This window comes from Cucurbita moschata, unplaced genomic scaffold (genome assembly GCF_002738365.1).
Source record: "Cucurbita moschata cultivar Rifu unplaced genomic scaffold, Cmos_1.0 Cmo_Scf00036, whole genome shotgun sequence".
Lineage (NCBI taxonomy): Eukaryota > Viridiplantae > Streptophyta > Magnoliopsida > Cucurbitales > Cucurbitaceae > Cucurbita > Cucurbita moschata.
This window is the reverse complement of record NW_019268552.1, coordinates 1,453,107-1,479,873: the sequence shown is the minus strand read 5'-3', so window position 1 is coordinate 1,479,873 and position 26,767 is coordinate 1,453,107. Positions and strand designations below refer to the sequence as shown.

At 34.6% G+C, this 26,767-nt stretch overlaps 4 protein-coding genes across 7 annotated transcripts in view; 1 reads left to right on the top strand and 3 right to left on the bottom strand.

The window, feature by feature from the left end:
- LOC111431578 (DENN domain and WD repeat-containing protein SCD1) overlaps positions 1-9,121 on the bottom strand; it is a 15,846-nt gene extending 6,725 nt beyond the window's left edge. Inside the window, exons 1-17 of one of the 2 annotated variants that reach the window (XM_023068262.1) lie at positions 8,724-9,121; positions 8,478-8,571; positions 8,121-8,322; positions 7,654-7,795; positions 7,414-7,514; positions 6,785-6,848; positions 6,440-6,553; positions 3,384-3,604; positions 2,461-2,515; positions 2,250-2,337; positions 1,817-2,008; positions 1,563-1,692; positions 1,402-1,465; positions 1,273-1,317; positions 1,082-1,157; positions 897-970; positions 472-522 (exon numbers count right to left, since the gene is read on the bottom strand). In XM_023068262.1, the coding sequence (XP_022924030.1) occupies positions 472-522; positions 897-970; positions 1,082-1,157; positions 1,273-1,317; positions 1,402-1,465; positions 1,563-1,692; positions 1,817-2,008; positions 2,250-2,337; positions 2,461-2,515; positions 3,384-3,604; positions 6,440-6,553; positions 6,785-6,848; positions 7,414-7,514; positions 7,654-7,795; positions 8,121-8,322; positions 8,478-8,571; positions 8,724-8,897 (1,887 nt within the window). In that variant the 5' untranslated portion in view covers positions 8,898-9,121. The remainder of the gene's footprint in view (positions 1-471; positions 523-896; positions 971-1,081; positions 1,158-1,272; positions 1,318-1,401; positions 1,466-1,562; positions 1,693-1,816; positions 2,009-2,249; positions 2,338-2,460; positions 2,516-3,383; positions 3,605-6,439; positions 6,554-6,784; positions 6,849-7,413; positions 7,515-7,653; positions 7,796-8,120; positions 8,323-8,477; positions 8,572-8,723) is intronic. The other variant, XM_023068263.1, reaches the window with a different exon arrangement.
- A 415-nt stretch (positions 9,122-9,536) lies between these two features.
- On the top strand, positions 9,537-15,645 carry LOC111431580 (aspartyl protease APCB1). Of its 3 annotated transcripts, XR_002708521.1 has the most exons (11): positions 9,544-10,391; positions 10,644-10,761; positions 11,286-11,515; positions 11,615-11,854; positions 12,181-12,334; positions 12,432-12,511; positions 12,752-12,866; positions 12,974-13,046; positions 13,221-13,432; positions 13,665-13,738; positions 15,370-15,645. XR_002708521.1 is itself a non-coding variant. In XM_023068265.1 (10 exons), exons 2-10 carry the CDS (start codon positions 9,802-9,804, stop codon positions 13,331-13,333), a joined length of 1,713 nt encoding a protein of 570 aa, XP_022924033.1. In that variant the 5' UTR covers positions 9,537-9,623; positions 9,720-9,801; the 3' UTR covers positions 13,334-13,539. The 3 variants fall into 3 exon arrangements, 2 of the variants coding, with proteins under 2 accessions (XP_022924033.1, XP_022924032.1); XM_023068265.1 differs by lacking the exons at positions 13,665-13,738; positions 15,370-15,645 and having other exon boundaries at positions 9,537-9,623; positions 9,720-10,391; positions 13,221-13,539; XM_023068264.1 differs by lacking the exons at positions 13,665-13,738; positions 15,370-15,645 and having other exon boundaries at positions 13,221-13,539.
- On the bottom strand, positions 13,397-14,575 carry LOC111431583 (heavy metal-associated isoprenylated plant protein 7-like). The gene is made up of 3 exons (XM_023068268.1): positions 14,169-14,575; positions 14,006-14,087; positions 13,397-13,877 (listed from the first exon to the last, which is right to left on the bottom strand). The coding sequence occupies exons 1-3, from the start codon at positions 14,178-14,180 to the stop codon at positions 13,597-13,599; spliced, it is 375 nt and encodes a 124-aa protein (XP_022924036.1). The 5' UTR covers positions 14,181-14,575; the 3' UTR covers positions 13,397-13,596.
- Positions 15,646-17,636: 1,991 nt separating the features above from the next.
- On the bottom strand, positions 17,637-18,518 carry LOC111431577. The gene has a single exon (XM_023068261.1). The coding sequence runs from the start codon at positions 18,460-18,462 to the stop codon at positions 17,779-17,781; it is 684 nt and encodes a 227-aa protein (XP_022924029.1). The 5' UTR covers positions 18,463-18,518; the 3' UTR covers positions 17,637-17,778.
- Between the last annotated feature and the right edge of the window lie 8,249 nt (positions 18,519-26,767).

The following is a 26,767-nucleotide window of genomic DNA, read 5'->3' as shown; positions in this document are numbered from 1 at the left end:
GGGGGGGGGGGGGGGGGGGGGTGTTCTCCAATTAGAGTATATTCAATTAGCTTTTCTATAATTAGTCGCTGTTCAGTTCATCTTTTTGTAACCTCCATTTGTTAGACAAATTTCCCCCTCTGCTTTCTTTTGTACCTTTTCATGACGCTAAATCAAAAGTTGCTACCACCTTCTCAATAAAAAAAAATAATATAATAAAACCCCAAACAAATTTCTGAATCAACGAATCATTTTGCTAGCGAAAGAAAACAATTTTAACTCATCCCAAACAACTTGAATACTTTCTTTTATTTAAGCACAATAAAAAAAAGGCAGGCAATATAAACAAACTAAATTGCTGAAATCAATTTCGCTCATTTTTAATAATAAAGAATAAATTATCATATGATAAAAAAAAATGTCATAAACATGAAGTTCGTCACTATAAACATGTCAAGTTGCATCCAATTAATTCAGATCATGATTGCATACCAATTCTTTCACAGCAATAAACTGTTCATCGGTTAACTGACAAAGCCATCCCTGAGAACACAAAACCAGTCAAATGTTAACCCAATGCCATCTTGAGACAATGAACCTGTCAATGTCTTCATACCAACCGAACTACAATCCTAGGAATATAAAGACCACAACATTTCTTTATGATCTTAACTTCCTTGACCTCTCTCTTAAGTTTTGGATTGGAATTGTCATATTCTCACTGTTTTACTTTATTCATTTCTTAAATTTATTTATTTTCTGACACTAGGCATTAACAAACCTAATGTGAATCGAAGACCTGAATTTGTGGGAAAGAGAAATGGGAAAGGTAATGATAATGATACTGAGAGTAGGTATCACAAAATTGGAGTTTGAGCATTAATAACCAACTGTTATCAATCCCACGAGCCACTTACAGTATTTATGTGCTCTCTAATACACTCAACAAACCCACTACCACCAATTCCCTCTGCATCAGACTCGATCAAAGCTGCAAAAAAATAATCATAGATTTTTTTCTTAATTAAAAAACTAAATGTATTTAAAACAAACAGAGACAATATCTTCTCTATAAACCAGCAATAAGCCTTAAAAAATTTACCGAGAATAGTGCCATATTCAAAAGAAGAAAGAGGATCATCAGTTGCACCCAGTTTCAGAAGACGTAGCCAGAGACCCTAATCAACAAGAAAATGTTAGTCAATACATAAACGCCTGAAGCCAATACCACCTATGACTTGAACATAAGCAGACTTAGAAGAAATTATTGCAATAATAAGTAAAATAATGAACCTGTAGTTTGACTTTTATGTCCAAAACCATGCGCTCTCTTTCAGCCTGTGAGTTGACTACATGGTAAATTCCAGGACCAGCCTCAAATTAAATTTAGAAGTTCAAGAGTGACATAATGTAAGAACTTACAGCCCTCTCCATTGGACTGAGGCTTGGTGCTTTCGGATCCCTGCCCATCAGCATAGAAGGTGAACTGATTGCAGAAAGAAAGATCAAAGGTTAACGGACAAGTTTGCAACCAATTTATAGCCCTGCAGGGTAGTGACAAGATTTTGAATGTAAATTCATACTTAGGGTTATGCTTTCCAGAATATTCAAAAGCTCCACGCACTGCTGCTAGTATTTGTTGTCTCTTTTCTTCCTGCTCCTCAGTTCTGACGTTTGAAGGAAATCTATCATAAGTGTACTTCGCACCAGAACCTGCGAAGGAAATGGGGAAGAAAAATCAACATCTTAGCACCCATCAAAGGTTTTAAGAATACTTTTATGCCCGTTTATTAATTATGTGGCTCACCATTTGATTAGAATACGATATAGTCTTTACCTGATGATCCCATATCAGGGTCAGAAATTGTTATGATCTCAGGTTCAGCCAATGAGGACGGGAGAATTGAAAGAGGATTTTGACCCCTCCCAATTGCATCTTGTAACTTGTCAAGAATGTTGATATTACTTTCATCAGAACTTATGCATCTCTCTAGATAGTCTAAGAACCCTTGGGACTCCAGGAACTGNGGGGGGGGGGGGGGGGGGGGGGGGGGGGGGGGGGGGGGGGGGGGGGGGGGGGGGGGGGGGGGGGGGGGGGGGGGGGGGGGGGGGGGGGGGGGGGGAGAACTTTCTCAGGAAAATATTGTTGCATTTGAATTGGCAAAAAGATAATATCACGTAAACTATCTATTTGAAGATAAATCAGTTTGATTAATAATTCAAAAGATAAGTACACAGAAGATGACATGCTAAGGATCAATTAGATGGCGTTACCATAGGATCTTCTGGTTGATTAGTTGATCGTGAACGCTTCTTCAAGAATGCTTGTGTATTGAAGGCATCTGTCTCACTGTTTTCCTGATCAACAATTTTTATTGAAGAAAAATTGTAAGAAATTACGAAGCCAAACCCCCTTATCTGTAAATATTAGTGTGAGAGAGAGAGAGGCGGAGAGGGAGAGAGAGAGAGAGAATTACATACTATAAAATTGCGATAGCCACTTAAGAGTGATGCAAAGAATTTCAAAAATATCAACCTGCATGAAGGATGGGGAAAATACCATCATACTCAAGTTTTGTTTATGAAGTCAAGTCAACACAGACCATGTTAAATTTAAATAAAAGTTTACTGCAAGTGCCTAAGCCCTAAAAACATTTCTTGCATAGATATCATAGAGATCCAAGACTGACACCATCATTCAGGCATATAATAGTCATATACATTGCATATTGGCTACTTTAAAAGCACATATGCCAACAATTATAATTAGTTTCTGAAATGTCTCTTTTATGCATAATCTCCGGGTCCATATATTAGAACATTCATACAAATGATGATAGCCAAATCAATGAAGGCAGGTGATAACAATTGACAACGATGCAGAATGAATTTAAGTGATGAGAAAGCTTAAGCAGTAAACAGTTTATTGTTTCAGACTCCAATATTGCATAATGAAGAAAAGTAGCATAGAAATCATAACTTCTACTTGGTGAAACTACCTTTTACCACTGAGAAAAGAACTTAAAATTAGAAGAGAAACTATCTGGATATACATGGTGTCCCAAGTTAAAACAGAAAAAAAATTGTAAAAAATGTTGAGATGGTGCAAAGAGTATTAAAACATATGCCATACTTGTTAGACAGTCTTGAGATTGAGTTCCAGATTAAAGAAAATAATAAAAGTAAAACCAATGGATCCTGGGTCTCCAATAAGAGTATCTGAGGTTCTTCACAACAATCACAAAAGCCAAAAACCTAAGGATATAAACCACAATCAAGTTTTTATGGAAAATTATAGAGAATTTGTTTATATGCAAGCAAACTTTTGAAAAAGGGGGAAAAAAAAAATCAGTAGGAAAGCTTAAATTACTTCATAATTATAACTCCTGATACCCAATTATTACCTAAGCTGAAGGTCATGGTCTTCTCCCCAAGGCTTGCAGATACCTCTAGGGTACTGCTCACACGAGCTACGCAAATCAGACCTCATTTGATCTATGCTGACAACATTGGGATATAATAATTTCATCAGCTCGCTACGCAAAGATCCGAGCTCTGGTTCTGGAATAGGGGGTATGTCCTCAGTGGTTGTGATACAATTATACTCAAGGTCCACTACAACAACCTAAGGTTCAAAATAAGCCAACGGTAAGCATTTAGCTGATTTAATACACTAGATAACTCCATGATAGGAACATCATGAATTTACAAAAATGATCAATGTTTCAGCTGAAATAAAATATTTGAAGGAAAAAAGACAACGTATATAAAAACAATAAAAGCACAATATTCCAGGAAGCTCCAACCCACAAATCTAGCAGGTAATCTCTTGTTATTGAATCCCTTTTGTGATTAATTATAATCGGAGTGGATTCTTGGAAGCTCTAGGGTGAAGGCCGTTATCTTTCCCTTTTTCATACTATATCAATAAAAAGTTTTTTTTTTTTTTTTTTTTTTTTGGGGGGGGGGGGGGGGGNNNNGGGGGGGGGGGGGGGGGGGAGTAAGAGTTGAACATTCATCGAGAAAAAAGAAAAAAAATACATGGGCATCAAAAAAATAAAACTGACAAAATGGACCAACCATTCAAAAAGGGGATCTAATAAGGCCTAACGAATAATTACAAAAAGAGTTTGATACTGACGCCTAAAGAGAAACATGGAATCTCATGAAGGACCAAACATCAAAAGACTACCTGTCAACCCCTCTGAAAGTTATATTGTTTCTTTCTCCCAAAGATTCCACAGATCCCCTCTGAACACATCCCCTCTTGCCATAAAGATCTCACGTTCTTCTAAAACGGTAGATGGAAGAGGAATTCCTCAATCATATTGCTAAAGACTCTGTGGCAAGCAAGTTGAAGGCCAAACACACCAAAGAAGTAATTCCAGACGAACCAAGCATAATCACCATTCCAAAGTACATGATCTAGGTCTTCCTTTGTCTTCGAACAAAGAATGCAACAAAATGGACCAACCAACGAATGCATTATCTTCAAGAGCCTATCAAGAGTATTGATTCTTTCGTGAATAACCTACTAGACAAACAACTTCACCTTTTTTAGAATTTTCACCTTTCAAATAACAAACAAAGTAGACTCCCTAGAGGGATAGGAGTCTAACAAGCAACAAAGAAAAGAGCTACAAGAAAAGCCCTCAGAAGGGTTGGGGCTCCAGAAATGAATATCCTTTCTCCTCAGTCGAAGCTCAAACTCCTCAATTAAAGAAAGAAGAGTGAGACCTCCATCATTTCTCTATCGAACAACAGATGACAAAACTCGAAAGAAAGAGAGGAAGAGATCCCTGAGTAATTTAGGACATTGGCTACACAATGGTTTTTCATGAAGAATAAGTGATAAAGAGTAGGAAACGTACTATAGAGGGGTCGAGCCTTCACCCACTCGTCCTCCCAAAAGTATGCATCATTCGATCTCCCACAACCAAATGAACCAGATCAGAAGAAGAAGGGAGATTGTTAGAGATTTCACCAGACATCCATTCAAAGGGATGAGAATCGTACTTGCATAAGATAATCCCATACCAAAAGGTAGTAGACTCCAGGGGGAATTCCATAACCATTTTGCCAACAACACTTTGTTATGATCCCTTAAATTCCCCAACTCCAACCCTCTCGAGTGCACAGACTTCCCCAAAGCCTACCAACTAACCATCACATCTTTAGATTCTTCCACAGCTTTTCACAGGAAGTCCCTCCTAAGCTTTTCTAAACCCTTACACACCGCACATGAAGCTCTGAAAAGGGTAAATAAATAATTGGGAATACCAATTAAAGCGATCGAATGAAGTTATTCTACCTCATTTTGAGGAAAAAAATTCTTCCAAGAAGTCAATCTCTTTCTCACCTTATCCTCCACAGGATTTCAGAAGGAGGTATGCCTTGGATTATTCTTGAGAGGAAGACCCAAATACGAGGTAGGAAAAGTGCCAATCTCCCAACCAACCAGTTTCACCCTCCAACTCACCTTACTAGGATCATTATTCAACCCCAGAATTTGATATTTACCTCTTTTGATCTTAAGATCTGACATGACTTCAAAGAAATCAAGGATTTGATTCAGAATTAATGACTCTTTCTTACTAGAGTAGAAGGAGATGCTCCACTAATCCTTTTGGCATCATGCACAAAACATCCACCGCAAGCAAGAATAAGAAGGGAAATAATGACTCACCCTATCTCTTGCCTCTCGAAGCTATGAGCTTACCCTTGGGTCTTCCATTGATGAGAAAAGAGTATTTAACTGTTCCAACACAACTCCATATCCAAGATCACTTGTAACCGAAGCCCTTCACTTGTAACCGAAACCCACATGGCCACAAGCCTTCTGAAAATCAATCTTAAAAATAACCCCCTCCTGTTTCTGCCCTCTTAATCGTCGATAGATTCATTGGCTATGAGAACATAATCAAGGATTTTCATCCCCACAATGAAATCCCCCTGAGCCTCTGAAATCGAGCACTTTTCATCCTATTGGTTAATACCTTTGCTAAAATCTTGTAAAATCAATAAAAAGTTTTATGTTTCTATAAAAGTTCAACATTATCATGAACGCAGAGATAGTTTGCACATGACATTTCCAAGAAAGAAGTCAAAACACGTTAAAGTTGCCTCTTCTATCAAAACAGCAAACTGCACAACGAATTAACTGTGATATTATTTTTTAAGAAACAGTTAAAAAGATACTGTTAATGATGTAGCAACAAACATATCATAACTGGCCTCTTTTTAGAGTATAAGAAATATAATTAAGGTTTATGTGCCTTAGCATTATATCTTAATATATTACATATATATTTGGGAACCAAGAGGCCACATACCAAATATGCTGCTGACCACAAATGTCAGACAGGGCGGTATATTTTAATATAGCCATGATAAACATTGTTTCTCATGCAATTTAATCATGTTAAAAAATAAACATTATAATATAAAAGAAATTACTTACACCATCCATTGCCAGATAGGATGTATCAACGCCGGAATGAAGACCCATCATATACGGTGTGGGAGCATCAATATAGTCTACTCCACTGAAAAAGAGTAACGGAATGTAGACATGCTTCAGGACAACATAGAAAGCTTCGGTTAGAGTCTATAAGAAAGAAGCAGAAAAATATGCACAAAACCCGACTCACTACTATCACGCCAAAAATTACAAATTATGGCTTTCAACTATCACATTTAAAAAAAAAATGAACAGGAATTACAAATATTTTCAATCAAAAATTCAAGAGAAGAATTCTTTAATATTTAATAACTCAAAAAATGATTTTAAAGTAAGGTAACTGACCTGCCATCTAAATGGATATATTAAATGACAAATGGCTTCTGATACAAGAGTTAAAAGTGAATACCTGCACAAAGAAGAAAAAGAAAACATGCGCCATCACATACTAAAAAATGACAATTATCAAACTTGGAACTTACAGATGGTACGAGAGAATGTATGACAAATTCCAATTTGTTCCACAAGAAACTGACCAGTATAGGGACTAGGGAAAACAAAGCCAACCAAACAAAAAACATTTGTTCTTTAAGATTACAAGAAACCCTGAATTCTGAAGTATTTGGTTAATCATGCATTGAATCTCTTACATTCAAAACAATCAAATGAGAATTCCTGTGAACATAAATTAAAAAGAAATTGAAAAAAAAAATCCAATTTATTCATCAAACAAATGAATAAGCCAACCAAACAAAAAACATTTGTTCTTTAAGATTACAAGAAACCCTGAATTCTTAAGTATTTGGTAAATCATGCATTGAATCTCTTACATTCAAAACAATCAAACGAGAATTCCTGTAAACATAAATTAAAAAGAAATTGAAAAAAATCCAATTTATTCATCAAACAAATGAATAAGATAAATAAGTTATGACAAATATCACTTCAAGAAATCTATAGTAACAAAGAGATACTTGTTTGATCGAAGAAGAATCCTCCTCTCCAGCAAGACGGCAGTGAAAAGTTTGATTAAATTTTCCAAATCCAAGCACTGCATAAGCGGCTGAAACGAAATCTGCAGTCCTCGTGAAGAGAAATGATCGTTAGATGAGAAGATAAATCATTTCACTTTCTGAAGAACACTGTCTGCGAGGCACATCAGCGCTTAGCCTGTTTTCAAAAAGTATTACAGAAGGAAAAAAAGAAAAAATTACATCGGCATGGGGAAGCCCATCCTTTGGTGGAGCCTGAACGGAAAGAAGACAATTCTCAATGCCAAACAAAATCCGTTCCTTCCCAGGAGTCGGCAGAGGTACATTGGAGATCATGAATGCTATGATGTCCCACAGAGGCTTGCTGAAATGTTGGGTAGCTGAGAATATTAGTAGCCAAGGGAAACAATTCCACTGAAATTCAAGTTCTTAAGCCGATTGATTTTAGTAATCATGACTCTATTGGTTAATGTCAGTTAAATAAATTTTTATGATACCCTTGGAAGGTTGGGTTGATTTCTCATCGCCCTTCTTCTATATTTCATTTCTCTTCCTTCTGGATGCAAATTTGCTAAATAAATGCACTCATGTCTATAAAATCAGCTTTATAGCTCATGATGTGGTACCAGAATCTGATGCCACATGCATAAGTATGACGAAATGGAGAGAGTATCTAGTTATGTACTGACCTACTTCCACTGCTGGAGAAGCACAAAGCAAATAATTCCTCCAGCGCATCTTTAAGGACATGGAAGCTGGGTGAACGAGAAACAATACAGATACATTTATCAGCATAAGAATTTGGTGGAAGGCGGTAGGCTTCGGCAATATCCTCACTAACAGGGTCTCTAAAAGCAATGCAACTGACATAAATTTTTGACCCATCGCCCTCTGCATTATAATTTCAACAATTGCAGTGAGTATACACAGATGCGGTACTTAATAATTACATTCCATTTAAATATAACATACATCCACAAAGCCAAGCCCAATCATCTTCGAATTACAAATGCTGAAAGAAATCCAAAGCTAAGCAGCAACCATACCAGTCAAAACAATCGGATAACTCCGCGGAAAAGTGGAGGCGTCACTGGAATCAAAGCCCGATGAAAAAAACTCTACCCCAGCTGGTAGAACACACTGCAAAATGCGATCCAGATGCAGTCTCCGGTTAATCAAGCGATAGAAAAATCCGACACCTCNCCTCTAAACTCTAAAAAAAAAAAAAAAAAAAAAAAAAAGAAGGAAAAATATGCTTGAAAGTGAATAAAGTTTTCTGTATTGGAACTCACCGTTGCGAGCTGAGGTGGTGGAGGAGGATAAAGAGAATGATTGGAAGGAGGATACTGGTCAAGAAGAGACGCTAGATACAAGTGACTGAATCCATGAAATCCCTTGTTCCCGTCTAGAGTCCGAATCTCCGGCCCGATCCCACAAACCACAAAATACTCAAAGATCCGAGCCATTCAACACCGATGGCCGATTGTAGTCTCTCCGTGATTGACCCTAGAGAGAGAATTGGCAACCTCCAGCTGCTCTTCTAGGTCGGTTCCAACTTAAAATGTGAAATTGATGGAAGAACAGATCGGAAGAATCATAAGGAGTAGCAATGAGGAGGAAGAATTACTCTGTACTCCGTCCTGGAATGGCGCGCGATTAGATTCCCCTAACCGGAAAGATCAATGAAATGCATATATGTGGACGGTTGCCGGTTACCCCCTTTCAGATTAAAATTATTATTATTATTATTTCTCTCTTTTCCTTTCGAAATTGAAAATTGTTTTTTTTTTTTTTTTTTCCTCATCGCGTACATTTAATTATAATTACACGCGGGATTTGGATCTAAAATTTGTCGTTTTTGGTAGTTTTTTTCGTTATAAATGTTCTTTAAATTACGAAATCATTTAGTTCAATTACCAAATAATTTTTTAAATGATGTAAATAAAAAAAAAATCTTAATTTTCAACAAAATCATCGGTAGTTATGAAAACGTCAAAAATTGTATTTTGAAGTTATTATTTTTTAATTTTAACACAAAAAATGATTTTAATAAATCATTAAAGAATCCACAAAAAAGTGGATAAAGAAATTTGGTTTTCACTGGTGCGTGCATTCCCCGCGTTGATCATCTGAAGACCCCGGTAACGATGGCCCACGCTGATCCTGATCCTGACTCTGGCCTTGTTCAACATGTAAGCTTCCGAGATCCTTCCCATCGTGGACTTTTCGCTAACCCCAATCCCAATCCATTGATTTATGTTCACAATTTGACTTTGAGGGCTTCAAAGATGAAGACTTAATCCAAGTAACAAGCGGATTCCACTGTCGCTTCTTTCATTTGGAACTCCTGTAGCTCCTCGGTGGTCGAAGATGGAGTCCGATAAGATTAAAGGGGTCGTCATAATCACTCTTCCGCCACCGGACAATCCGTCGTTGGGTAAATCCATCACTGCTTTTACACTCACCGACGACTTCTCGGAACCTCCCCGCGAATCCGTTGTAGTTGGTCAAGAAGAACAGGAACCCAACCGCAACCATTTGACTCTCCCACTGGATCTTCCGATTCAGACCCCTTCTAATCAGCGAAGTATTCCTTTGTCGAGGGAGCTTTTTGCTGGTACTCCTAGAAAGCTCGTCGTCTTATTAAGCATTGCCCTCGTTGCTATTTATCTTTATTCTTCCAGTTTTCCTGAGACCCTTCAGGAACTTCGTAGTTCCGAGAAGAATGATGATGATCGCCGTACTTCCTTGTTGTTTCCCCTTTATTTCCAATCGGAGTTGGGTGACAGCAGTGATTTCCAGCTTAAGTTGGGCAGGACTAAGGGCCTAAATAAGGATGATCTGAGTGCAGCTTTCAATGATGTACTTGGAGTTCCGAAGCCTACCAAATTGATTTCTTCCACTTTAAAATCTGATTCTTCAGCCGTTTTTCCTGTGCGTGGAGATATTTATCCAGATGGGTATGTATTTCTCTTTGCTCATGCCAGCTCCAACTTTTTCATTGACTTTAAAATGGTGATGTGGGTTGATGCCACTTTGAATGACCATAGAAATTATGTAGCACAAGTCATATTCAGAGATGGTTCTACTGGTTTTAACTATAAATTAGAATGTTTAAGCTTGTGCATTTGAGCATTCTGTGTAGACTGCATACAGGGTTTGTCATGAAGATGCCATTACTTGCACTAACATGGATTTTCAACAACCTATAGATTGTATTATACTTACATAATGGTTGGAGAGCCACCAAGACCTTACTTCCTCGACATTGATACTGGGAGCGACTTGACATGGGTTCAGTGTGACGCTCCTTGCACCAGTTGTGGCAAGGTAATGTCCTAATGTTATTGATTTTTCGTTCTTGTATGGGATTCCTTCACACTAGGGAGAGGTTTTCACCCCCTTATAAAAAATGTTTCGTTCTCCTCCCCAATTGACTTGGGTCTTACATTTTTTTGTTGAAATGAGTAATGGAATGTTGTTTGATGGTCTTCAATGGAACTATTTTAGAGTTGTAGTTTGATTGAATTCTAGAATGTTAAGGGAAGATTAAGGAAAAGGAAGGAAAAGATGAATAAATTCACAATTGGAAACTGAAAATTTTTAGTGGGTCGAATAGCACCAGCTGAACCAACTTGAACGGATAATCAAAGTTTGTTCTTATAGAATATTCAGAGAGATTGGGCAATATAATACGAACTAAGTTATAAACACGAACATTTTATTTTCTTATCAGTACGAGGCACTCATCCTTCAATATTTATTGCAACATTTTATTGAGCAACCAACCATCGTAGATTACGGGACTTTGTGGAAGATGACAAAACATTAATCTAATGATATAGTTAATGTAGGGAAGAAGTCCGTTATACAAGCCAAAAAGAGAGAACGTTGTATCTTTCAAGGACTCTTTGTGCATGGAAGTTCAAAGAAATTATAATGGCGATCAGTGTGCAACCTGCCATCAGTGTGACTACGAGATTCAATATGCTGACCAGAGCTCCTCTCTAGGGGTTCTTGTTAAAGATGAGTTTACCTTAAAGTTCTCCAATGGATCATTGACCAAGTTGAATGCCATTTTCGGGTATAATTTTTTCTCCTTGTTGTTCTTCTGTAGTATAGATTATCCAAGTTTTAGTTCTAATGTCCATTTCTAAATTTCTCTAGTTTGTTTGGTTACAAGGTGTGCATATGATCAGCAAGGCGTGCTATTGAACACGTTGTCCAAGACTGATGGCATTCTAGGACTAAGCAGGGCTAAAGTTAGTTTACCTTCCCAGTTGGCGAGTCAAGGGATCATAAACAATGTGGTAGGTCACTGTCTTACCGGTGATCCAGCAAGTGGTGGATATATGTTTCTAGGTGATGATTTTGTGCCACAGTGGGGGATGGCATGGGTTGCCATGCTTGACAGCCCTTCCATGTGAGTATGGATTACACCTGTTATGGGTGTAAATTTGTCTTACTCGACAAGATTCTTCTTCCAACTAATTTTTTTTTAAATGAAAATAAAAGTTGACCTTAAATTCAACTAGAGATCAGACCCTTCAACTCCTCTAAAAGTTCTCATATTTCTCTCTAGCCAAATGCCCCATAAAACAGCAGAAAAACAAAGATACCAAAGAACTATGCCCTTCTAATGAAAGCATGCCAATCGAGCATGACATGGTTCGCTGCCAAAGAATTCAACATTGTATTTAATTCGTTGTACTTCATTGATCTTTAACCACTTCCATTTTATAATTTCAGAGATTTTTATCAAACAAAGGTTGTGAGGATAGATTATGGAAGCAGCCCACTGAGTTTTGATACTTGGGGTAGCAACCGTGGACGAGTAGTTTTCGATAGTGGCAGCTCGTACACCTACTTCACAAAAGAAGCATATTCTCAATTGGTTGCATCTGTAAGTTTCAAGGCATAGTGGGCCAGAGTGAACTTCCTTCTCGTTTCTGCAAAAAAAAAATTGTATCTCATGATTAAGAACCTCCATTCCTCTGCAGCTTGAAGAACTCTCAGCGTTTGGACTTATTGTTCAAGATTCATCAGATATCATTTGTTGGAGAACTGAATCTTCTATCAGGTATAAGACAGATATGACGACATTCTTCAAATTACTTCATCAATATGGATTCCTTGTACTTGAAAACTTTGCTTATTTTCTTCTGTTTCTAAAACACCTTGATGAACAATTAGATAGGAGGAGAAATGAAGGAAAAATTGGAAGTTTCTAGCTTAAAAAGACATAAATTCTTGGGAGAATAACACATTTCCTTATCTCTCCACTATTGCTAGAATCTAAATTTTGTGTTAACGCCTGCAGATCTGTTAAAGATGTCAAGCAGTTCTTCAAGCCTTTAACGCTTCAGTTCGAGAGCAGATTTTGGATTGTGTCCACAAAACTTGAGATTCCTCCAGAGAATTATTTAGTCATCAATGTAAGTCTATTTATTTCCTATAAAAAAAAGAAAATAGTATACATATTTCTCCTGCTGTTATATGCATGTTTATAAATATTGTGGAGTAACGACTCCATGTTCTGCAGAAAGAAGGAAATGTATGCTTGGGAATTCTTGATGGAAGCCAGGTACATGATGGGTCCACAACCATTCTTGGAGGTAAAAACAGTTTAGAAAGTTCAAGAATTTGTATGACTTTATCTATGCTACCTCATGAACCCATTGAGTTCTCAACATTGCAAGAGTCTGTTTGACATAACTGAGAAAATCAACTCAAGCACCATTTTAACCTTTCCTGAATTCAAATTTATACTTCATGGCTTTATCTTTCAGACAACGCATTGCGTGGGAAGTTGGTCGTTTACGACAACGTGAATAACAGGATTGGATGGACTTCATCCGACTGTCACAATCCGAGAAGAATGAAACGCCTCCCACTCTTTTGATACACTGTCAGTCTACAGATAAACTACGTAGTCGTTGTTACATGGCATGCCTAGATTCCTCTGTCTATGAATACGAATTGCTCATTTGTGAATAAAATAGTAAGTTTTCCAAATAACGTCTATAAGCACTGGACTGCTTAATTCTTACATGATCAACTATATGTTATTCGACTTGTAAACAACTAAATGCATATGGTTTTATGAAGTAATTTGCATGTGTGACACATAAAAATGGCAAAATAATATGAAAGATGAAGAACAGTTTATGTTATAGACGAAGCTAATTCTTCCTTTTCTTCTTTGTTACCTTCATGCTTACAACAAATTTCAGCTTGGTCATAGTTGGATTGGCATTTCCAGGCATTGATGATGAAGGGTCCTTGGATATCATTGTTTTCAGTGAAGGTATCACACTCTTGAATCTCCAATATCTCTACTCTGCGGTTGGTCTTCTTCCTTATTTTGATTGCTATATCTTGAGGGCTAAACTTTCCACAAACGCTTACCCTGCACTGCTTTTGTTCTATCAAATGGTCCTCCAACTCTATCAAGAAGACAAGGATTTACATGTCATAAAATACCGAATAGAATCCATTGAAGAGAGACAGAGAAAAAATAGTCAGCCATATTAATTTCTCTAGAGAAAAAGAGATAAAAAGAGAGAGATTTCACCTTTTATACTGAGAAGAGCTCTTCTTACTTTCCTGTAACATCCATTACAGTCCATGTGAATCCTCAAAACCATCCAGAAAAACTGCCATAGTTGTCAAGGGAAAACAGTTCAATATTGCCAATGAAGAAGAAGAATGGAAAAAGTTGGTAAGATTGAACTTGCCTTTCCAGTCATTAAATCACTGACAAAAAAAAAAACAGAACCTTTCTCCTGGAATCTAAACCCCTATGATGCTTAAACACAGAGACAGAGAGAAAAACTGATGGGTTTCTCCCAAAACTTGAAAGGGATGGACTTCAAAATCTGGGTTTAACGATGGTATTGATTGGCGAGAGAATATCAAAACATTGAATACTAACAACAACATTATTGCTATTAATATTTGGAACCTGATTCCGCATTGTGGTGCGTTGGTTGTTCATTATTCTTGGCTTTTTTAGCTTTGCTTCTCCCTTCATATTTTCTATGGAGAAAAAGAAGGTATCCTTTCTTTAGCCAGAAAGCCATTATTCTTTTCCACACCATAAGTCTATGCTTCTCCTTCAAAAATACATTAAAGGTTCAGCAGAGCAAGCCATGGCAGCAACCATTTAGAAAACATCTGTCTTTTGCTTTATATGAAGGAATATTCCAAATCTTTAGAGTTGTGTAATCAAGTTTCCTTTGCTAAGTGTTCTAACTTATCCCATGTTAAGACAGCATAATCTTATAAACCTTTGTCCATCCGACCATAGCCAATGTCTCAAGGCGCCAATTATCTGTCTAAAGATCAATAGTTTGATCCTTCATCAAGCGATAACTGAACTACACAAATTCAAACCTTGACAAAGTAGAAAGCTCAAACAAAGGTCAAAGTCTTGTGTTTTCCTTAGCATCAAACCTTGTTGTTAAGATTCTGAATGTATTTTATTCTTCCTTGCACTAAACTTGAAGATGATGCGACTTTAAGAATCATTTTCAATGTGCGAAGATTAGACACAAATTTGAGAGAGGAAGAAATTATGTAAAGAATTATAAATTTCATTATAATTTCATTATTATTTTGGGTTGAAATGACTGGAAATAGAAGTGGGATTCACATCATTTCTTCCAAGGGTAGGCTAACTGATAGGAATTGATAGAACCACGCAATAAGAAAATCCCACCATCTTGAGCAGACCAAACACAGTTATGATCTTTACATTCATCGCTAAGCCGGCTTCCTTCTTCCGGCCAGAAAACATCACCAGTAACCTGTCCATATTTGCTGCTAAAATGGCACCAAAACTGTGTGGTTTGCCAAATATTTTCTTTGAACTTCAAGAAGTAGTTATCCCCTTTCTTGATGTCATGCCTGCCCAAATCGTTGTCCTTTGATTTGCAGTGAACCATCAAAGTTGACTCCATATGATTATAAATGGTCACTTGCCATCGAGAAAATGGAAGCTGTACCTTGGATTCTGCAGGTTCTGCAAAACATGGCTTCATGAGCATGTTTGATCCCAAACCCAACAATAAAATGAAACATAATGTGTTTACAGACTCCATTTTCTATGGAGTTTGGTCACTTTTTTTTCCCTTTTTGACAAAACCCTTCTTTGTTTTGTTTTATATATACCCAAATTGAGTTGCTATAATGGCATGTTTCACCTTAATTTTCTCACCTATTTAGAGCTCTCCTTAGCTGTTATCTCCTTTAGTAACGGATTTTGTATTTTATTAGGTCCTTTCAATTCTACGTTCAACAATTTATGATTATTAATTACCCACGTAAACTTTAAATGTCCACCATTCATTATTTATGTACAACAAATTTAGGTAAAATATGAAGAATTTATTTGAGATTTTTTTTTTTTTTTTTTTTTACATGGTTAATTTTTAGAAGTAACCTATGCTTTTTATTTCATTAAAGACGAAAGAGAGGAATCTTTGACCTTAAAATAAATAAAGAATTTCAAAATTGTAAACCGCTCCTTCAATGAATTTTTAAACGTATTTAACGGCATATACTCTCTTTATTGATTGAAATTTCAAAATTATAAACGACTATGAATGAAATAATAAGAACCCACGTTACTAAATGGAATGTCACCCTAACTTTGTTACCTTGTTTATTTAAATGTATATATAATGTCTAGCGGGACTGTTACTAATGCATTATTAATTTGAATTTAAGATATGATATGACATTTAGATGAAATTTTGTTGTGCCTCTTTCTAGTTGTAGAAAGTTTGAATGACAAGTTTTCCAAACCAAGAATTTCATGAAGGATAACCTTGTACTATGCTTACGAATGATGTGGTCCCCCAACCAAAAATAACTCTCGTAAGCCTGGCGTAGATTTGTTCATGTCTGTTGGCGCCATGTTGGAGTCATTGGCATGTGTGACTTTTAACCGCCATCATAGCGTTACTAGAGAGTTTCTATCAACTCATCCATGATAGTGCTTGGAGGCAAGGATTATCCTATTCGAACTAATTAGTTTGAAGACATTATTGAAATTTTAAAGTTTTGAAAATCAAATTTTGTATAGAATTGAACCTTTGACCTTAGAAAAGATAAGGAGCGTTTTTATTTATAAAATTATTTATTACATTAACTCGAAGGCATTATTCCAATTATACATTAACCGAAAGGCTTTGAGAGATTCAAAATACATGTAAATACCTTGGTCTCGACATGTCCAAATGCAGTTATGATGAGCACATTGTTCATTAAACCAGTCCCATTTGGCTGTCCAAAAAACATCACCACTAACTTGTCCATATTTACTGCTGAAACGGCACCAAAACAAAGTAGTAATCCAAAAATTTTCTTTAAAGCTCCAGTTGTAATTATCTCCGATGCAGAGTACATGCTCGCCTAGATCGTCATCTTTTGACTTGCAATGAACATTTAGAGTTGAACCAGTCATCTCATTTAAAATATTCACTTTCCATTTCACAAACGGTAATTGTAGCTTAGATTCTGCTAAACAAAACCTCATCATATTGTTCGATATCAAAACAACCAACACGATTAAACAGAACATGCTTAGAGACTTCATTTTTTTTTTCTCTCTCGAAGATCACTCGAATCTTTTTTGCAAATGTATTTGAATTCTACCTCTTATATATATAAATACATATACCTAACTGAGGCCGTAGTTAAATTTTAACTGCAATTAGTTAAAAATGTGCTGTAAATAAAATTTTAACTAATAAAAGTGTGCCATTTTAGGTGACTTCGAGAACGTGAAAAAATAAGAAAATAATGATAAAATATGGTTAAATATTTTAAAATAAAGTTTTGCTGGCCTCAATATTGACGTCACTACTATAATCATATTTTATTTAAATACATATGTATAATATTATTAAATTCATTATATAGATTTATAGGTAAAAACTTTTAAAATCTGTTTCGACTAATTAAACGACAAATGTGAGATTGAGATTTTAGGAGTATTAAAATTTACATAAAATTAATTTTGTTTAAGATATTTTGATTTAGTTAAATATTAAAATTCTGTTGATTTCCCAAACTACCCTTACCAATCGATAAAGATAAAAAAACAAGAGAGGATAATAGTATCGACAGGTTCACAGGATAAATATTTCACAGCGGTAAAAATAAAAAACGCTATATTAAAAAAAACAAAAAAAAAATACTAATTGATTTTTGAAATTTGGCATTTCTATTGTAAAATTAGTGTTTTAGTTCTTTCAAATTTACAGCCTACAAACTTGAAACGACGTCGTCCGACCAACACTAAAAGACACCCAAAACCACGACCCCCACTCGAAACCGTCTCTACAAAGCCGACAATGACTCCGGTCGAAACGGCACGTCCGAATAATCAAACAAACCGCCCAATGCAACGAACTCCCCGCCCAACCCATTCTCCTCCGCCGCGCCGGAGGAGAACCCCATTCCAATCTCGAACAAGTCGTAACACGGAATCTCATCTTCAAACCCAGCGTTCCCATCCAACTCAAACACGCCAGGAGGAGAAGAAGAAGCAGGCATAAAATCAATCGCCTCCGTCCTCTTCCCATCAGTACTCAAACCTCCAGTCGGCGGCAGACCAAGCTCATCATCGGACGCGCCGTAAAGATAACCAAGCTCGACCTGAGGAGTCTCATTCTGATGAGACGGCGTTTTGACCGAAGGTAGTGCTTGAATCTCCTCCTCGAAGCTTCTAATGAAGGAGTCAAGTTCAAGGCCTTCAATACTCTCATCACGCTCTAGTACGACGTCGGAATCTTCAAGGATGTTGAGTAAGTCATCTTGAATGTCGTGAGATTCCGAGAGATTAATGGTGAAATCAGCGACGGATTCTAAATCTTGAACAACATTCCAGTTCCCCTCAGTGCATGGATTGAGAGAACTGAAATCCGATGAGTCGAGTCGTCTGAGCTTGGACTCAGCCGAATCGGCTAGTGAGTCATCGAACTCGCTGAGAAGTCGCTTTTTGTTGTCGGTGCAATTTTCCATGGAAGAAGAAAGAAAGAGAGAGAGAGAAGGGAGTGGTGTGTGAAGGGGAGGAGAAGGGAGGGAGGTTTAAAAAGAGGGGAAATGGGGGCATCGGAATTTGAAAGGTAGGGTTTGATGGGGAAGAAAGAGACAAGGACACGTGGCGGATAAAGAGAGGGTTTAGAGACCTCATTCTCAGTCCTCTTGTTCCACTTTTCCTTCCCTTTTTTTTTCTTTTTCCAATTTTATCCACTGGCTTTGTTTTTAATGATTCTCCTCCTCTTTTTCTATTTTCTTCTTTTTATTTATTTATTCATATTTGGTTTCGCTTTCTCATTTAACTAAATTTGAATCAAAGTTTTCAAGTCCGTTCCCGGGCCCACAGACTTGGCATTGAATTTCGCCTTTTTTTCTTTGTTTTTTACCCTTTTCAGTTCATTTACGTTTTTCCTTTTTCTCTTTTCTTTTAAACAAAATAATTCCATCGTTGGGCTCGGCGTTGAACCGGACTACGCACCGCCCCTTCCATTCTTTATTTTGGCTTCAATCTCCTCAATTTTTTATTTCAAATTTAAATAATTATTTAATGACGTGTGAAATATGGTTTACGTACAAGTGTCATGTTAAAACCAAAATAGGAGCTGTAAACAGAATAATAAATAAAAGAAACCATGAAAAGGACGGAAATAAATAAATAAATAAATAAGGTGCTTTCGCGTCAGGCATGCACCATGTTTTACAATTACAAAATAATCTGAAAAGTATTCGAGAAGATTTGAAGTAAGTAATTAACTATACTCGGATTTTTTCTAAATTATTGTTTAAAAAATACTCTTAACAAACGGATGCCGTTGACGGGAACAAAAAAATAATAATGGTAACGATCGTTATCTCCCGTTGGATTGCCGTGCCACACTTCCCCAGCCGTGAACGCCAATGTTGTGTACAAGTAAATGGTAGGTGGGCCCTAGAATTTATTATAATCCAACGGCTCCTATTTATTCTCATTGTCATCACCATTTACACACTACCGCACTAAGTCAACTGGATTTGTATATTTTCTTTGATATTATTAGGTAATAAATAAAGGTAGATAGTAGGAAAGGTTGTATCAAAGGTACACATCATGCATACAATTTAGTCATTTTTAAATTTATTTTATTAATTAAAATACAATTAACAAATAATGAATTTATTTTCGGTTTTTTGGAAAAAGAATTAGGCTGTACTAACATGTCTTTTAATACATAAAATTAAAAGTACACGTAATTTTAAAAAATGACAAAAAAAAGTTATGGAAATAGAAAAGAGAGCAATGATTACTGTGGGGGCGGAATGGCGGAGCAAGGGGAGAAGTACTGTGGCGAAAAGCAGTTTAGCGGATCCCAAAGCGGTCTGAGATGGAGGTGGAGGAGGAATAAGTAGGCGCTGCTACATGCACGGTGCCACATCATACGCTTAGCGCCACGTGGTTCTACTCCGGCCTCACTGTCCTCCACACGGCACCGTCGCCAATTTCCAACAAACCGCCTTACCAAACTACCAGGCCGGATCTTCCGGCGGGGGATTAATCTGTGGGCCCTAATTTCTTCATCTATTAAATTCTACAAAAAGAGGAAAAAGAGAGGAAAACTGACAGGTTGGGTGTGAGGGATCACGTGGTAGCGGTGAGGTGAAGGCACCGTCGCGTGACGCGTGTCCATCATGTTCTGTGTTGGGCTTTATGACACGACCCACAACCCAAGCCCTCTCAGATATTTTTATTTTATCCTACACGTCCGGTACATTTTCGAATCCTGGATTTTGTCGCTTTCCTCTCTCTTTTTTTTTTTTTTTTTCATTTACAACAACAACAACATACCTAAATAACTCTAAATTTTGTATTTTACTCCAAAACTTTCAAAAACATCTTTTTAAAAATTTCATAAATACGTTAACATTTTTACAAAGTTCAACAAGACCGACAATGATATATTTAAAAATTATCAATTAATATGTTTTTTTATCAGTCAATATTAGACGAAAATCATTTTCGGACACTTTATATAAACTCTTTAATCTTAGTTAGGAAAGTTTAAGTATTTTTTTTTAACTTGAAACTCACTCTAAGATTTTTTTTTCTTTAATTTTAAGATTAATTTTTAAACTTTTTTTCAAAATTTAAGAATATTTTAAAACAAAATGTTAACTTTTCTCTCTAAAATTACTTTTAAGAATATTTTAGGTATTTTTATTTTTTAAGTTTAAGTGTATTGTTTATATTTTAAAAAAAAATAATTAAGAGTATTATTGAAATTTTGAAGTTTGAAGTATTAAGCTTTTAATATTTTATTTTTTATTTTAAATAACAAAAAAAAAAACTTATCTTAATGTTTGAATCAATTTAATTTTGTTAAAGTGATGTGATATGTCTTTCGGACCAAGGCATTAACATTAACTACTAATTAATTGAATATTACGTGAAAATTAATATATTTAAAACCCAAGGACAAGTGTAGGTAATTTAAGATTTTAGAAGGATAATTTTTTAGGTTTAATTAAAACATACATCCTCAAAATTAAGTCAGTAAATTCTACTTTTATATATACATTTTTATGTTTTATTATCTATTTTTTACTAATATTTTCAAAAATAAATAAAGTTAAGTATTTATTTAACAAATGTTAGAATGAAACCAACATAAAATAAATAAAAATAAATAAATCACATTAAAACAAGACCTTATCAAATAAAAATAAATGCAAAAATATTTAATAATAATTTAAATAACTGTACCCACAACAGAACAAAACAAAAGAAGAAATTATAAATTGTTTAAATATATTTTACACGTCACCCTACTTAATAATTTGATATCTATATTTATAAAGTTTATTTCTTGGATCATATATGTATAGCATTATTGTAGTTATAATATTTTAGGAGTTAGATGGTGAGCTAATCCAAATTGGACGAGGAGGTACATGAATCTATAGCTTTAGTTTATTTTATTTTAAATAAATTTAAAGAAAGATGAAGAATTTCATAATAAAAACAAATTAATTTTCTCAAAAATAACTTTTTAAAAACGTGGTTAAAATATAAATTTATAACATGAAACTTCCCGAAAGAGAACCCAAAAATCCCACCTTAGAATAATTAGATAAAAAGAATAGAAATAAATATTATATTTTTCTTTTTAATATAATTATGGCCGTCACGTGAAATAAATTTCTAATTTTTATTGTGTGAGAATCTCGGGTCGATCTAAAACGAGAACGAAATATTAAAGATAAAAACATATTCCTAATAGACAGTATTATAAATAATTATATATTATTATTTCCTTTGTGTGGATATAAATAAAATAGCATAAATATTATTTAAAAGTTGAATAAATTTCATCTTTGAATGTAAAATTTATAATTAATTATTGGATACGTGATTGATAACTAATTATATTTCTGTTATTTGTATTTATAAAAGAAAATATTTATGTGGCGTGGATAATTGGGGAGAATATAATTATATTAGAAAAAAAATTATAAAAAATGACACAAGATTTTCCACGGATGTCATTTTCAAATAATTAAAGCAGCCGTCTCACATATCTCATGGATTACGCAACTTTCATAAAATGCCACATCTATCCCATCTTCTAATACTATATTTATTTTCTTAATTATCATATTTAAAACCACCCGTTTTCATTAAAACAAATTTTTAAATAAAAAAAAAACACAAAATGATTTCAATTTTTAGAATTTTATTATTATTATTTTTAGCCATTACTTCGTTTCCACCGCTACTTTGGAATTTTTTTTAATAAAATATTAAAATTAAAAAAATCAATTACATACTACGTCACATTTCTTTGTAATAAAAAGATATCGACTGTCCTAAGTATAAATTTTCGTAATTTTATTTTTTTTTGTAACATTCGAAATACTTCATATCAATAAAGAAAATTAAACGTATATATATTTGATGGATGGATGTCTATTTTTTAATAAATAAATAAATAAATATGATTTGAAATTAGTAACTTATTAACAAGAACGTTATTGGCTTTCACCACCTAACCAAATTAGGTCCAATATATATATATATATTTGTTTCTTTTGGGCTATAAAAGAAACAAAATTTGGCATCTTTTCCTTGAAATGAAGAATTTAAAGATTCTCTTATCTTATCCCCTTTTTTTTTCTTATCTTAATCCTCTTTTTTTTTTTTAAATAATAATTTCTTTATTTTTTTTCCCTCCATAAATATACTCGAATTTACAAAAATATCGATAAAATGTGATCCGACGTCGATTTCTCAATTTCACATTAAAATAGGATGTAATGGTTAATTTAAAACTATATTAGTAGTTTAAATTTATTTCTTATGTTTTTTTTTTCAATATCAATTTTATTGCCAACCCAATTATAATTGGGTGAATAAGAAATTCATTACAAAATTTAAAAAAAAAAAAAAAAAAGTTTGGTAGAAAAGCAAATATTGAATTCCATGTGTTGACGATTTATTCCTCAACCACTACTTTTTATTTTTATTTTTTAAATTCTGAAACACGTTTTAAAAAGAAAAAACACATATTTAAACATAGAGAGAACAACAAAAATAAAAGCCCTTACTTAAATTATACTCTTTGTTTCATTTTTAAATATTATAATTAAGGTAACATATTTACTTTTAATTTTTTTATTTTATTTTCATTTAGTTCCTAAATTAGTATTTTACATATTTATCTTTGAATATGTACTATTTTTTTTAATTAATTGAATTAATTAATTTTTAAAATTTAATTAATAAAAAAGTTAACACATATATATATATATTATTTTATTAAATGAAATGAATTTATCATATGATAAAATACCTAAAAATAATATTTAAAATCCTTACTATAACCAACAATTTGAAAACAAAAAATAATCCAACACTCCCACTTGGGGGAGTATGAAAGACATTTCCAAAGCCCCAAATTTCAAATATTGAAATATTCGAATTTGGTTGAAATATGCGACTTATGAATTAGTCTTCAATATAATATATTGTCTTTATTATTTAAATCATCTTATTTAGATAAGGTTAAATTTGTAATTTAACTTTTATATATTATATTAATAATGGAAAATGTGTTGAGAAATAATTTTTTTTATTTTGACCCATTTGTTTCTTTTCCTTGCTTTATACGGTCCACAATATTAATATTTTTTAATGGCATTTCCCTTTTTTTTTTTTTTTATTTGATCGGCGCCTTTATAGATTAATTAGCCATTTGTAAAGATCACATGGCATTTTGACCATAATACCCTTTCTAATTTCATCAGGATTGATTTGAGTTGACCATTCGCATTTGGAGCTTGACTTGAACCTCATTACTTTTGTAGTCAATAGTTTCTTTAATTTAAACAAAAAATATATATTTGACTATTCCATAAACATCGCTCATAGTCAACGTATGTTATAAGGTTACGAGAAATTATTGACATAAAAAAAAAAAAATTAAATAATTGGCTGTCTATAGTTTATGGAATATTGGTTTAAGTTCTTCGAAATAATAATAATAATAAATAATTAATTAATTAATGACAAGTTGCTTCTCTTTTTAAAATTAAAATGGTGGAAAATTTCTTGACTGCAACCGTGGGATTCGAAGTCTTTTTTTAATATAAGTTTTGGGATTTAAGTTTGAATAAGAAAATAAGAAAATAATGTTAATGCCTAACTTTCAATTAAAAAATAAATTAATTCTTGTTTTAAACAGTACTATGTCGGACGAATTCAAACACGGCTAAAATCTAATAGGTTCTCTTGGTCCATTTTAATCTAGAGAATACCGAATGGTCTCTTAATCTCTCAATTTTTTTTATACGTGAGATTAACATTCTTTTGTGGAAGCTAAGTGAAACAGACGTACTTCACTCACGACAAGCTGAAAAATAATAATCTGGACAACTTTATTTGCTAGGTTAGAACAAGAGTCGCGTAATCACGGTTCCTGCAAGAGTATAATTGTGGCACTAAGCATGCACTATTTAGTAGCGTAAAATTTCCTTTTATGTTGAGTAAGGTGCTTTCATGGAATCACTTTACCTTACTATAGTTCTTCGTGGGCTACACGAAGTTGTCTTGAATTTGTTACGTTAGTGCAAATAATTCACTTGGGTTCATGAGTTTATTCTTTTCATATTTCATCAGAAAGTAACCTTCAAATCCATGACTTAGATATAGATATGGGGCTCTAAAATCTTTTATTAAATTTTGTTGGACGATAAAAGTTAATTTAGGAATGATCATGAGTTTATAAACAAATAATACTCTCTCCACTAGTGTGAGGCCTCTTGGGGAAACACAAAGCAAAGTCACGAGAGCTTATGCTCAAAGTGGATAATATCATACTATTGTGGAGAGTCGTGGTTCGTCTAACTCATTTCATTTATCATTTAATTTTGGAGGAAGAAAAACATGAAATTTAGGTTATTTATTTAAAATATGATTTTAGGATTAAGATTACAGTAAGTGGATTAGCAATTGAGCATAAGATAAAGGAAGGAAACAAGTAAGAGACGTGTTGGTCTCAATTCCGGTGGGTGTAACCAAAATTAATTAGTAGAATCAGCAGGCACTTCATTCAAATTCAGTTCTTGAATTTCCTGGCCCTCTCCGGTGCCAACCACCGCCGTCTCCGCCGTCGTTCTCCTTTCCACTACCCTCTTCCCTTTCAAGTACCGTAAAGCCACATCCATCCTCCTCAAAATGGCATAGAATTCCTCCACCTCCTCCGTCGTCGGCTCCTCCATCTCCGTCTCCACACCCGCCGCCGCCGCCTCTCTCTCTTCCTTCCTCGTCTTCTTGCTCCTCTTCGTCTCTTTCTCTCCCGGCGACATTTTCTTCCTCTTCTCTCTCTCCATTTCCACGCGCCGATCAGATCAGATCAGGTCTCTTCAGCTCTCAGCACAAAATCCTTGAATTCAGTGTTGGAGATTTGTAGGAGAGGTCATTTTCTTTTGTGCCCAATTATCTACCTTCTTAAATCAGTTATATTGCCGCTCTCTACGTTTTCCACCGTTGGATTATAAACTTCGAATCTAAGCTATGACGTCATTTGGTTCACGTCATCCATGGAAATTTTTGCCCACAGCACCTACTTGTCATTACCCTCACGCGCTTAGCAAGAAACAACCACGTACTTGCGGCGATGGCCGGTGCTTGTAAGGAATTCTACGGCTGGATTTGGCGCGTGAAGTTGGGCATGCCGTAGTTGACGCCTGGGGGTTTGTTTCATTGATTATTCTTTAGTGCACTACATGTATGGGCATATCCCTTGGTCGCTTTATTTAAAACCAGCGAAATTTCGGTGTCCCAATACGTAATTTCCTCGAAAATTTCCCCAAACCACCTCAATTACATTTTACTCCTTCAATTTTTCATTTAATTTCCTTTTAATCTCTAAATTTTTAATCATATATATATATATTTTAAAATTTTTAAAATGGGTTTTTAGTTGAGAGATTAAAATGGGATTTGAAGCTAGTTTGAATTAATTTTTAGAGTATGTGGACTATAAATTGAGGAATTATGATTAGAATAAATTTGAGAAATAATTAAAAATAATAATTACCTGATCCCACACTAACAGCATGGTCCCATGAATAAAATTATATGTTAGGTGGAAAAGGCTATCACAAGCTATCAATTTTATGGTTGATAATTTAAAATATAAAAAAGGTGAAAAACAATTATTGGTAAATAGTACTTTATTTTAAATTATATTTATATACTTTATTATCAATTATGGTATGGTATTGGTATAACTACTTCACTAACAAATTGTTAATTAAAATACTCCCGTCGATATCGGGTAGTGGGCCAAAATGGGACCAATATTTTTAATTGGGCCTGGACTCATTATTTGGGCCCATCTGTTATTCTGGGCTTGGGGATGAATAGCCCGGACGTCAATTGGACCGAGATTTTACTTCTTGGGCCGAAAAGCCCATTTATGAGTCCAGTCCATTGGGTAAGGCTTAGCGTTTTATATCTCTCCCTTTCTTTTTCTGTATAAATTCTATTTTCCCACAAAATTTTACTATTTATAAACTTAAATATATATTTTAAAAATGGTATTAAAGAAATTCATCCTTAGAGGTGATGTGTAACGGCTCAAGCCTACCGCTAGCAGATATTGTTGTGTATGGGCTTTCCCTTTCAAGATTTTTAAAAACACGTCTGTCAGGTGAATGTTTTGTTATTGTCTCCACTCGCACTCGTTTCTCTCTCCAATACGACAATTTTGGGGACAATTATGTCAAAAAAAAAAAAAAAAAAAAAAAAAAA